The following is a 12,547-nucleotide window of genomic DNA, read 5'->3' as shown; positions in this document are numbered from 1 at the left end:
GCAGGACCCGGGGGTGTGGGGGGGGTGTCCCTGTGGTGCCATACAGCTCCAGGGGAACCCACAAGGCAAGCAGAGAGCACCCTGAAGGCCGGGGACACCCTGTCACTGGCCAGGGACACCACCTCCCCACCCCTCCCCCACCCTCCCGGTGCAGCCTGGGCTCACGGTACAGGAAGGAGATGGTCAGAAGGAGATGGAGGAGTTTACCTGCCACAGAAAACTCAGGGCAAGTCCTAATCTCTTCTCCCCGATTTATTCTAGTCCCTAAAAAAATAATGTTTGCTTTTGTCCAAAGAGAGTAAGTACCCTAGAATTTCTTCAGGGTAATATTTAGCTGTAGTTTTCCTCTCACTCCCTTACTCCCTTTCTAAAACCTCTAACATAACAATTCATATGACTGTTATTGGAGCAATCGCCAGGCCGTCATTATTGAAATCAGAGTTTCAAAAGGAGGAGCTTCTCTGGCAAAACCCACAAACATAACCGGGCCCTCTAGGCCCAGCCACTGAAGCGGGAAGGATGTGAGGTGGATCAGCCACTTGGGGGGAGGGGGGATTTTAACCTGAAGAAACTGTTGCGTTTCCTGGTTACTTATAGCTGCCCACATGGCCACAGCATATAAACTCACATTATAAATGTGTCTTCTTTTCCTTTGGGGGAATTTTACAGGATAAAAAAAGGCTCGGCTGGGTCCCTTAAATAAATTAGCTGTATCTAAATCTTTCATATCTCTCTCCCTCTCTCCCTCTCTCCCCCCTCCTCCCCCCATAAGAATGTAATCACTAAGAAGAAAAATGTGTATTGTTCCTGGGCCTCGGCACCCCAGACAAGCAGGGTGGGATGCATCCTCTCAGGGACCCTGACCACGAACACCCAGCACCGCCTTACACAGGAGGAGTTTCACGGGAGCCCTCCGAGCCCCAGACAGGTGGACCCCGACTTACATCTCTCCCCTCCGCCAACCACTTACACAGGCCGCAAAGGACTCGCGGGCGGGACTGAACCTACGCAGGCTGCCGCGTTTGAGCCGCCCTTTTCCGTGGACAGGCATTCTACCATCTGCAAAACGCTTCATGGCAAAACCAGGGTCTGGGGGATAGACTTCCCTCTCTGCTCCCCCTGCCCAGGCCGGACCCTCCCGGAGAAGCCAGAGCAGCCGCCTGCAAACGCCCCAGGACAGAGCCAGGCCTGCGTGGCCCTTCCTCCCGCTCTGAACCCCCGGGTTCCGGGGAGCTGGATGCTCACAAAAGCACTCTGGTGTGGCTTCACTTCCCGTTAGGATCACGCTGCCCAAAACGACAGCAACAGCCCAGTGGCAGCGAGTGAGACACAGACCTGATAGCTAAGCACAGGCACATGTCGCCCACTCTGAGGAAGCGCCTGCCCCCCCCCACCCCTCCCCCTCCCCCAGTCCTCTGCAGAAGCCAGCCAGGCAGCCCTGCCTCTCCCAAGCCCTGGCGCCTCCCCGTAGATCCCTAGGAAAACCAACCTCCCGGCAGAGAGAGAAAGCCATGGCTTCCTCCCGCCCCCATCCTGACACCGCACTAGCCTCCCGCTGAGACCTGCACTCCCCACCCCCACCCCCCCAGCCACGGCCGCCACCCCTGGCTGCCTGGCTCAGGAGCAGCAGAGCCACTTCACCCTTTCATGTCAGATCAGACTTGCGGTTGAAAACCTCTCCCCTAAGTCACTCCCCCTCCCAAAGAAGAATATATTTTCCGCTTTCTAGATCACTGGCAACAGGAACTAGTTTTTAAAGAGAGAGAGGGGGTGGGGGTGGGCGCTGGCCTCGGCAGAGATCTAGGAAGATCCGTGCGCTCTGACAAACGCTCCCTGTCAAAAACGGAGCGGGGACACCTTCCACCTTAAAAGTCAAAGAAAAGCAACAAGGCCTTTGCAGCCGCTCCTTCCCTGCATGGCTGGCCACAGCGGTGTGCCCCAAACCTTCAGAAACGACCCTGCCTGCCGGGCCCGGGCCCAACACCCAGTACTCAGCCACCCAGCCAGAAACAAAGAGGGGTGAGATCACAGTGAAGCAGGTACCCCTTCAGCTCACCCATTCTGGAGCCGGCAGTTCCCTAGCCTGTTCCTACCTGGCGTCGTGTCTGTTATCTGAGCGTGAACACACACACCCCTCTCCCCAGAGGAGGCGCTGGGTGCCTCGGTGACCCGTTTGCCGCCGAGAGCGCGTGGCTGTGCCATCCCCAGCGCTCGGCCATCCGCCCAGGGCCTGCAGGTGCAGTCACGGTCAGCTGGGTGGTGCGTAAACGAGCTGTGGGCGTGAGTGTGAACCCGCGCGTTCTCTCCTCCGTGCGGGCGGGCGCGCGCGGGGCCAGAGTCCGACCGGCCGGGCGACCGACCGGCCCACCTCCCTGGGCGCCAGGCGCAGCCCTCAGCTGGTCCTCGGCGGCGGCGCGGCTGCCCCCTCCCCGCCCCGGCCCGCCCGCTACCTGCAGCCGCACGCCTCCACCACCATGTCCTCGTACTGCTTGTAGACCACGTTGTTGGCGGCGTCGATGTAGAGGATGCTGATGGGGCTGAGGCGCGCGGGCACGCAGCAGGAGGCGGGCGCCGCGTCGGGCGCCATGGAGTTGAGCAGCGTCTGGATGATGGCGTGGTTGGTGGGCTCGAGGTGCGAGCGCAGCGGGAAGTCGCACACGCCCTCGCAGTGGTACGCCTGGTAGTCCAGCGGCGCGATGATCCAGTCGTCCCAGCCCAGCTCCTTGAAGTCCACGTGCAGCGGCTTGCGGCTGCAGCGGGTCCGGCTCCGGCGCCCGTGGCCGTGGCCGCGGCCCGCGCCCCCGCCGCCTCCTCCGCCGCCGCCCCCGCCGCCGGCACCGCCCTGCGCGGCCCGGGCCCCGGCCAGCGCGGTCCGCCGCCGCCTGCGGCCGCCCAGGACGGCGCTCAGCGCCCCGGGGGCGCCGGGGCCCGGCTCAGGCGACTGTCCCGCGGCCCCGAGGGTGCGGGCCTGGGCGCGGATGTCCCGGAACAGGCTCTCCTTCCGGTGCGCGCGGGAGGAGACCACCAGCAGCGCGCGCTCCTCCGCCGCCGCCGCGCCGCCGCCGCCGAAGCCCAGGCGCCCGAGCGCCAGCGGCCCCCGCGCCGGGCCCGCCGCCCAGGCGCGCAGCAGCAGGCACAGCGCGCGGGGGGCGCGCGGCTCGCGGCGGTGGCTGCCCACGGCGGCCGCCACGTCGAACACCTCCCAGCGCTGCCCGCGCACGGGCTCGGCGGCCCGGGACAGCAGCAGGCGCGGCGCGCGCGCGGCGGCGGGGCAGGTGGACAGCTGCAGCAGCGGCGGCGGCCCCGGGGGCGCCTCCGGGGGCTCCTCCGGGGGCCCGCGGCGCAGCACGCGCAGCTCCGCGCCCACCACCTCGTCGGCGTCGGGAAGGCCGGACAGGTCGAACAGGAACCGCTGGCCCGTCTCGGAGGCCGATTCGTCTGCGGAGACAGAGAGAAGGAGCGGAGCGTGAACCCAGTGCGCACTGCTGGCCGGGGGGCCTCCTGACGGCAAATGGCCCCACACGAGGATGCAGGAGGGAGGCCCGCCCGCCCCCGCGTCTCGGCCTCGGCCCCGGCCCCGGCCCCGGCCCGCAGCTGCCCGCCGGATCCAGGGGAAAAGAAACCCCGGCTTCCATGGGCCAAAAGCCCCTCCACCACAACAACCCACTCGCATCCACTTGCATACACACACACACACACACACACACATATGTATAGATATATATATGTGTGTGTGTGTGTGTATATATATACACACACACACATGTAATTGATTTTTTACAGAAAGAGAGAGGGATAGACAGAATCATTGATGAGAGAAAGAATCATCCATCAGCCGCCTCCTGCACCTCCCTCCACTCCCCCACTGGGGATGTGCCCGCAACCAAGGTACATGCCCTTGTCCGGAATCAAACCCGGGACCTTTCAGTCCGCAGGCCCACGGTCTATCCACTGAGCCAAACCGGTTTTGGCCGCATCCACTTACTGTTAAGCTGAGCGGCCAGGAGCGCACCCCTCTCTCCCTCCCTGGTCCCCGCAGCCTGGACCAAGACTACAGTACCGCCGCCTGCCCGAGCGGGGACGAGTGGGAGGCCAGACTTTCCCTGCTGCCCGGAGGACGCATCCGAAGTCGTGCGCCCGCCCCTCCCGAGGCTCGGAGACGATCTGCCCGGGGTCCCCAGCCATGCGGGGGCCGCTCCTTTTTGCTGAGCATCCACCGCGGCATCCGGGCGGAACGGAACGGAACGGAAAATTCTTGTCCCCCCAACACTGCTCCTTCGCCCCCTCAGCCGGTCTGCAGGGCCCAGCCGGCGGCTCCCAGGCAGATTCGTCCAGAGGGGATGTCAGCAGGGCTGGCTCCGGAGACCCTACAGGGCGCCCAGCGATGGGGCAGGAAGCTTCGCCAAGGAAGACAGACCCCGGCCGGCCGGGCCCAAAGTCTCAGAGCAGGAGCCCAGCGCTGCGGGCCGCGATGCGGAGCTCCACGCTCAGCTTCCCCCAGCGTCTCCTCCACCCCCCATGGCGGGGAAAGGCGCAGAGGAGCGCCAGGGGCCTTGTCAGAAGGGTTTGGCCACCCTGAGGGCAGTGGGCTGGCTACAGGAGGTCTCTCTCCCCCAGGGACCCCATCCCTTCGCTGGCTCCCTCTTTCTCTCTGCTATGGCTTATCTTGGGCCTCCGAATTGTATTTCTGGTCACAGTCACTCTTTTCTTTGGGGGCTCAGGAGGCAAAAAAAAAAAGTTGAAATTCCACCAAGCAGCAGATAAGGAGCTCCCTTTGAAGAGGGGCATCTGGTTTCGTTTTGCCCCAAAGACCGTGTGGACTCCCCCCAAGCAGGAGAGAGTGCTGCTCACCAACCACCTTCGCCGGGCCCTCGGCTCCTGAGGTCTGAGGTGCAGCCCCTGAGGTGCGGGCGCTGCCAGCGGCCTCCTGGGGCCTCTAGGAGACCAGCTCCAAGGAGAAGCTCAGGATGGAGAGGGATGCGGGAGAGTCAATGAGCAAATACTATGCCCAACACACACACACACACGCACACGCACACGCACACACACACACGGCATGCTTTCTCCCAGGGGCTGGCTCTGGAGCGCTCTCTGGCCTTGCCCTGCAGCCTTTCCCTGCTTCAAGGTGCTGCCACTGCAGCCCCTCCCTCCCTCCCCCCAGAAGGAAGAAGGACAGGCAGCCTTACCTGCCAGAACAGCCAAGCTGGCGCCCAGGAAAGGATTTAGCTGAGGCCGAGGCAGAGGCTGAGGCAGTCCGAACAACCAAAGAAAGAGCATCTGGTGATTCTGCCCAGCCCAGCTCTCCCTCACTTGGCAGCCCCCACACAGCCTTAGGGCCGGGGCTTCCCTGGGCCTGTATGCCAGGACCCAGCCTTCCTCTGAGTGCCGCAGCCTCCAGTCCTGGGGCGCGCCAGGCCCTAACGGTCCCCGCAGACTGCAGGGCACTGGGCCCAGGATGTCCCTGCACCCAGAGTAAAGCAGTCTGTGTGCGTGTGCTCGTGTGTGTGTTGGGCTGGGGTGACTTGGTCAGCACTTACTTTCCAGCCCCATTTGCCTCCCCTTCTCTCTTGCCTTTTATGCTGGGTCTCTGGCTGTTTAGCATTAAGGCTGAAATTACTTAAATCTCCCCTATCTATCTGCTTTAATGGCATCAATAGAGATTAATAAAATCCAGATGACACAGCAATCACCACGGCCTCACCCAGTCCTACCTTTGGAGGGCCAGAGGATGGGGGGGGGGAGAGAAGATGGGGTACTTGGTCCCGCAGAGGCCTGCCTTCCTGCCCCATTGCTGGGCCCTTCTGAGTCCTGGACCACCAGAGGCCCGGGGCCCAGCACAGGAACCCACATCCGGACACACCTGCACCGGACGCAGCAGAGACGGGCCTCTGGGTACCTGTGAGGCCGCTGCCAGCCTCTCAAGGGCCATTTGCTTTGGGCTGATGCCTGCCCCTCTCTCTCACATGCCTCTCAGTTACCCCCAATTTGTACAGCCCCCGAGAGACTGGGAGCTGCCTCCTAGGGTGCTGCCGACAAAGAAGCGGCCACCGCAGTCCCTCTCGGCCAGACCCCCTCCTCCGGCTTCTCCGGGTCTCCAGCTCAGCCTGCCTGCCTGCCTCCTCGAGGGGGGCGCAGGCCGCCGGGCCAGGGCAGCCCCATAGAGGGATGGAGCCAACCCTCTGGGGCCGGACAGGGAACTCCTCGCCACCATCCAGGCGCCGCAGGCTGGGGACGGAGCAGGGACCTCGGCGAAGCTCCTTCCTAGCACCTGAGGCCAGGGCAGGGGCCCGGCGCCGCGGTGATCTCCGCCGGGACGGGACGGGGCGGACGGGACGGGGCGGACGGGCGCGGCGGAGGCGCGAGTACCTTGGGTCGCCTGGTCCGCGAAGCCGGTGATGGTGTCCGCGCGGCCGTGGCGGCCGGAGCCCGGGGAGGAGGCGGCGCTGGCGGCGGCGGCCCCGGCCGGAGCCCTCCCGGCCAGGCTCCGGTACAGCGACAGCATGAACTGGTGCGGCACCACCGAGCCGTTCCTGAAGCCGGAGCCGGAGCCGGGGGCGCGGCGCGGGGCGCGGGGCCCGGGGGGAGCCGGGGCGGCGGCCGGGGCGGCGGCGGCGCTGGGGGTGCGCCCGCCGCCCCCCGGGCCCTCGGCCGGCCCGGCCCCCGCCGCCCGCAGCACCGCGGCGGCCTCCAGCCCGTGGCGGGGGCGGCAGGCGCTCAGCAGCCAGAGGCACAGCGCGGCGGCCGCGCCCAGGTCCATGGGCTCCGTGCGCCGGGCGGCCGGGCGGGCGGCGCGGGCTCCGTGCTGCGGGCAGTCCCCCGGCGCCCTGTGCACATAGTGTTTAATAATGGGGAAGCGTGCGCGCCCCAGCGCCCCCTCCCTCCACCCCACCCCGCCCGCCCGCCCGCCCGCCCGCGCCCGGAGCAGCGCCCCCTGCCGAACGCTCCGGCCGCAGCGCCGCGCCCCGATCCCTCCCGCCGGACGCGGAGTCCGGGCTGGAGCCTCCCGCCGCGTCCCCGCCCACCCCGCCCCGGGGCGCGGCGCCCCCATTCCGGACCTGCCCGCCGGGAATGCCGGCCACGGGCTCCCGCACCGACCCAGGCCCCGCCTCCCGGCCCGGCGGCCCCGGGACGCCGCTCCCCTCCGCCCGCGCCGCACCCGAGCCAGGCGCGCCCGCCCTCCGGGGTTCGGGGCTCCGGGGGACCTCGCGCTCCCGCCACCCACCCGGCGGCCTCCCACCCCCGCGGAGGAGAAGCGCCCTCTCCGCCGGAGGGGGAAACGGGGGGATCGGCCCTGCCCGCCCGTCGGTGCGGAGAGCCCGCGGCCCGGGCGCACAGGACGACCCCCAAGGCGCGTTTTTGACCATCAGAACGGCTGCTCCTGCGCCTGCCAGGGCTCCCGAGGGTCGGAGCCGGCGGCCGGCGCAGGGAAGGGGCCCGTGAGTAGGAGAGCGAGCAGCTGGACGGGCTGGGAAGACAGAAGGATGAGGACGGACGCTCGGAGAGCCAAGGTTTGCGCGCGGAACAGGCGCTTAAGCCGGAGCTCAGATCTCCAAAGCGCGCGGGGAAGACGGAGGCAGCGCCCGCCGGGGTGACGGGGTGACGCGGAGACTCCCGCGCCGGAGTGGGTCCCCAAGTTCTCTGTGCGCCCCAAGTTCTCCGCGTGGGCGGTGATGCCCTTCTGCCGGGCCTCTAGGGGTCTGGCTAACGGAAACGGGCCACCGGGCTTATTGGGGTGCAGCCAGGAGCCGGGTGGGCGGCTAAGACCCCCCAGGGGGGAGGGTGCCTCGGCATTTCTCCCACCCCCGCCCCCCTCCCCGCAGCGGTGGTCGCTCGCTGGGAGCCCGGGTTGCTGGAGGCGGCGCCCGGCGGCGGTGGCTCCCCGGAACGCGCTCTCGCCAGCAGCAGGGGAGGTTCCTGAGCCAAGTCTGAGGGGCAGGGGAGGGTGGTGTAGGCGGGTGGGGCTCAGGTCCACCCGCAGCCGGAACTCCCCTGAGTGCGAGAGGGAGCCCCCAGCGGAATGAAGAGCTGTGGTTAGGGCAGAGCCCGAGGACACCCGGAGCAGGGCAGGTGCGTGCTTTTCCTTGAAAACTGCATTTGCTGCCGAACTGGAGATCCATCACGTCACCTGGAGTGGGTGATCAGAGTCCACGTGACGTCTCAGGACCCAAAGCCCCGGGAGGTGCAGGTGCGGTGCACTCTGACCCCGGTCCCTTGCATCAGCTGCTCCCTCCCAAGCGAACTCCAGGCGGGTCCAGGCCACCGAGGAGACAAGGCCACTGGGGAACGGGGGGCGCAGGAGGGGCAGGAGAGGCCTGGTCAGGGGTCCCTCCTCGCAGACCCCGGGCCCATCAGAAGGGCGGAGAAGAAAGGCGGGGTGAGATTGGGTTGGGAAGGTCTGGGCAGCCAGGTGGTGTGGCACTGAGATGGCCAAGGCTGCCCAGGGAGCAGGCAACCAGGCATGGCCACAGGTGTCGCTGGTATACTCACCAGCCACTGATCAGGCTCATTTTTGGGGGGGTCCCTGCCAGAAAGCACTATTTCCAAAGATAGAACAGGTGCCCCCTGGCTACTGGTTGATGCTCCTGAGAGTCAAGAGACCAGAATTCGCCCAGTCAGTGTGGCTCAGTGGTTCGGGGGGGGGGGGGCTTCCTCTTGGGGACGGCAGGGGCCTTGGGTGGGGGGCCAGGCAGGAGGGAGGCCTGGATGTGTGCTCTGCGTGCTGCTAAGTGCACTTTGAAGGGAAATCCCTCTGGCCTCTGTGTTAACCCCGGCAGTCACTGGGCAGCTGTTGAGGAGCCAAGAAACAGGTGCAAGAAGTTTCCAGAAGGCTGGGAGCAAGCTGGCACCCGAGTTCTAACTTCATCCTACCCCAACCTCCAGAATCCCAGACTCCTGCTGTCTGAGAGAGGAGGTGAGTTTGGCTCCAACCAGAGGAGAGGGGGAAAGCCAGAGGGAGTGGGCTGGGGGGTGGGGGGTGGTTCTTGACTGAGGTGGGGAGGGCTGGCCCCACATTCTCACCCCAGATCCTTACCTCGGAGAACACTTTTGCTGCTCATCTCTCCCCTGCAGAAGCTGTTCGCTTTCTCCAAGGACTTGGCCTCTGATTCAGGACACAGAAGTCCAGGATCTGGAAGAAACTTGGGGGTTGTCTAAGCCCCGTGGTTGGCAAACTGCGGCTCGCGAGCCACATGAGGCTCTTTTGCCCCTTGAGTGTGGCTCTTCCCACAAAATACCACGGCCTGGGCAAGTCTATGTTGAAGAAGTGGCGTTAGAAGAAGTTTACGTTTAAAAAATGTGGCTCTCCAAAGAGATGTCCATCGTTGTCCTGTTGATAGTTGGCTCTGTGGACTAAGGAGTTTGCCGAGCGCTGGCCTAGGCCAACCTCCATGCCGTGCCTGAATCCTAACAAACTGCGACCCCTAACAAACTGCGTTTGTGGGGCCAGGGCGCTCCCCGCCCCAGACAGCCTTCCGATAGCTCTGAACATGACCATATCTCGTCTTACCAAACGCACGCGAGCCATAACGTCTCCAAGGCGACCCCGCAGGGGGACTTCACGTGGCACCTGGGAACCCCCGTCTGGAACATGAGTTCCTGCCACTGAGGAAGTTTGTCTTGGATTCTGCCGGCTGGTCGCCTTGTGGTGACCTTCAGGCGCCAGAACGTGGGTCAGCTGCAGGGACAGTCCACTCAGCTTCCAGCCTCCTCCCAACCCCAGTTCCTCATGTCTGATGGCAGGAGCCCAAGGACGTCCCTGAGAGAGGCCTGCATGGTTCTCAGGAAGCCCCGTCCCCATGGTGGGCATCACAGCCCCCTGGGATGGCGGTCCCGGCTGCGCGCCTCTTCCTTTGCCCTTCAGGCCGCACAGGTCTCAGCCAGCTCTGCCCCAGGCGCCGCGTAGATAAGGTGTAATGAGGCCTCAGCCTCTGCCTTGTCCACTTTTTTTTTTGGGGGGGGGGGGAGTCCCTGCAAAAAAGCACTATTTCGGGAGATAGAACAGGTGCTCCCTGGCTACTAGTTGATGCTCCTGAGAGTCAAGAGACCAGAATTCGCCCAGTCAGTGTGGCTCACTGGTTGAGCGTTGACCTATGAACCAGGAAGTCTCGGTTCAGTTTCCAGTCAGGGCTGGGTTGCAGCCACGATCCCCAGTGTAGGGGGTGCAGGAGGCAGCCAATCAATGATTCTCTCTCATCATTGATGTTTCTTTCCATCTCTGTCTCCCTCTCCCTTTCTCTCTGCATATATATATATATATATATATATATATATATATATTTATTAAAGAGTCCAGAATTCAAATCCTGCCTCTAACCTCAGGCTGCAAGTCCCTCAGCCCTTCCTAGCGTTAGATCCTCAAATGCACAGTGAGGCTGACAATCAAATGCCCACTGAGGGCTCACCTGTGAGAGGTGGAGGGCATGGGGCCGCTGCCAGGCACCCAGCCTGGACCCACCATGGCCCCTGGCCTTGGTGACTCAGAGCAGGAGAGAGGGTTAGGCTGGAGGGTAGTGGGGAGGGAAGGAGGTGGTGTTACCTGCAGAGGCAGCCTCCTGCTGGCCCTCACTGCACCTGGCGGTACTGATCCCCAAATGCCTCCCCCAGAGAGGCCTAGATGGGCTGCCTGGGCCACAGGTGCGGAAGGATTCCCACAGCGCTTCGGCTGGACTTCCTGTCTGATGCTCAGGCTGGGTTTCCCTGGCCTCTGAGGAATTTCCCAGGGCGGCCCTGCTCCAGGTTACTCCCGGCAACCGCTCTGGCATCCACAGCCAGTGGGCTGCAGCCAGGTTCCCGGCCACTGGCTTGACCTGCCCTTGGGCTCTGGGCCTTTGCATGGGGGAGGGGAGGAGAGGGGAGCAGGGTGGGTTCTTTCCCAGAGGATCCACAGGGGCCCTCTCTGAGCCCTGTGCTTGGGACACAGGCGGAGGGCTGGCAGACACTGCCACCTGCTGGTCACCAGTAACGTGTGCTACCACTACGCCCCAGCTTCTGCTCTGCATCTGAATGGGGAGGGCCGGGGGTCTGGTGCTTCCCGTGGCCCTGCTTCCAGCCTCAGCTTTTCTGTCCCTGAGCCACTGCGGCCCGGTGTCAGGGTCTCTGCTCCTCATCCGCGGTGAGGGGAGTCTATATGTGAGTCCATATGAGAGGATCTGTTATACGTGCCTGCACCTCTAAACCCTGTTCCAGGGGCAGCCCCACAGGCAGCCATCAGAGGCATGCCCGGCACAGAGAGTGCGCAGACAGAGGGAGGGAGGCAGAGCCTGGCAGAAGGGGCAGGTCCACGGGCACACTGAGAGCCAGGGCGGGAGAGTCCTCTCCCTGAGACGCCCCAGAGCCTTCACGAGGCCTGGCGCAGAGGCCCAGCTCTGCAGGTATGATTGAATGTGTGAATGCATGAACGAGCCAGGAGAGAGCCCTAGCCGGTGTTGCTCAGTGGATAGAGCGTCGGCCTGTGGACTACAGGGTCCCAGGTTTGATTCCAATCAAGGGCACATGCCCGGGTTGTGGGCTCCATCCCCAGTGGGGGCAAACACACCGACTTAGTGTCACTTTGTGCCAGGCCCCGGGCAGAGTACTTTAGAGGTGGTTGCAAAGAAGCGGGAGGTTTGTGGATCTGAGTTCCAGGCCGGTGGGGGGGGAGGGGGGAGGCTGGTTCTCTGGGGGAATACAGTCAAGCAGAAGCTCTCCCTGCTCTTGCCGGAGTGTGGGGAGCCGCTCAGGGAGGGGGTGTCCTTAGGAAGGCAGGACCAGAGCAGGAGGGTACCGGAGAGAGGGGACTGCACACAGAGAGGGCGAGATGGTGAGAGGCTGAGGGAGAGGGAAGCTCTGGGTGATAGGCCCCTTGGCAAAGTTTAGACTCCTCTGAGCACTCTCCTGGACCTTGACCTCTCCACACTCCCTCCCCCCCCTCACCCGTCACACACACACTTTGTCCTGCCTGGGCCACTCTGCAGGAATGCTGCTGAGTCAGCTTAGAGAATCCCCCAGCCTGGCTGTCTGACCAGCCTGGCGCTCTGACCAGGCTCCTCTCCCCCAGCTTTGACTGAGTGCTTGGCCTGCCTTCAGCGGGAGTCCTGCTAGGCTCCTTCAGCCACACACACACACACACACACACACACCCGCCCGCCCTGTCTCCTCCAGGAACTTCCCAGCCCTGTCCTCACCTGCTCCGCGGCTGTAAGTCCCCATGTGCCCCTGCGGTGTGCAGAGTGAGCCTCAGCTCTCTCCTAGTCTTGAATAAGGTCTTCCTCACATTTTTAACACGTGGCAGAATAAGTTTTATGTTTGCTTGTTTGTTTGTTTGTTTGTTTGTTTGTTTGTTTTAGCAGAAGACAGATTTTTTAAAATATATTTTTTATTGATTTTTTTTTTTTTTTTTTTTTTTTTTTTTTTACAGAGAGAAACGGAGAGGGATAGAGAGCTAGAAACATCGATCAGCTGCCTCCTGCACACCCTGTACTGGGGATGTGCCCACAACCAAGGTACATGCCCTTCACCAGAACTGAGCCTGGGGCCCTTCAGTCCGCAGCTGTCCACTGAGCCTAACCAG

General features: G+C 63.8%; 1 protein-coding gene across 1 annotated transcript; it reads right to left on the bottom strand.

Annotated features, from left to right (window-relative positions):
* Positions 1-1,421: 1,421 nt before the first annotated feature.
* Positions 1,422-6,857, bottom strand: GDF7 (growth differentiation factor 7). Its single transcript, XM_045580497.1, has 2 exons — positions 6,367-6,857; positions 1,422-3,438 (listed from the first exon to the last, which is right to left on the bottom strand). The coding sequence occupies exons 1-2, from the start codon at positions 6,755-6,757 to the stop codon at positions 2,447-2,449; spliced, it is 1,383 nt and encodes a 460-aa protein (XP_045436453.1). The 5' UTR covers positions 6,758-6,857; the 3' UTR covers positions 1,422-2,446.
* Positions 6,858-12,547: the final 5,690 nt, after the last annotated feature.

The sequence above is a fragment of the Pipistrellus kuhlii genome, unplaced genomic scaffold, assembly GCF_014108245.1.
Source record: "Pipistrellus kuhlii isolate mPipKuh1 unplaced genomic scaffold, mPipKuh1.p scaffold_m20_p_13, whole genome shotgun sequence".
Lineage (NCBI taxonomy): Eukaryota > Metazoa > Chordata > Mammalia > Chiroptera > Vespertilionidae > Pipistrellus > Pipistrellus kuhlii.
The sequence above is the reverse complement of the archived record's forward strand: the minus strand, read 5'-3'. Positions and strand labels throughout refer to the sequence as shown.

Excerpts from the sequence above, each read along its gene's own strand:
- GDF7 (XM_045580497.1), bottom strand. The coding sequence starts at position 6,757 with ATGGACCTGGGCGCGGCCGCCGCGCTGTGCCTCTGGCTGCTGAGCGCC. Across the intron at positions 3,439-6,366 it reads CGCGGACCAGGCGACCCAAG|ACGAATCGGCCTCCGAGACG; the intron begins GTACTCGCGCCT and ends CTGTCTCCGCAG.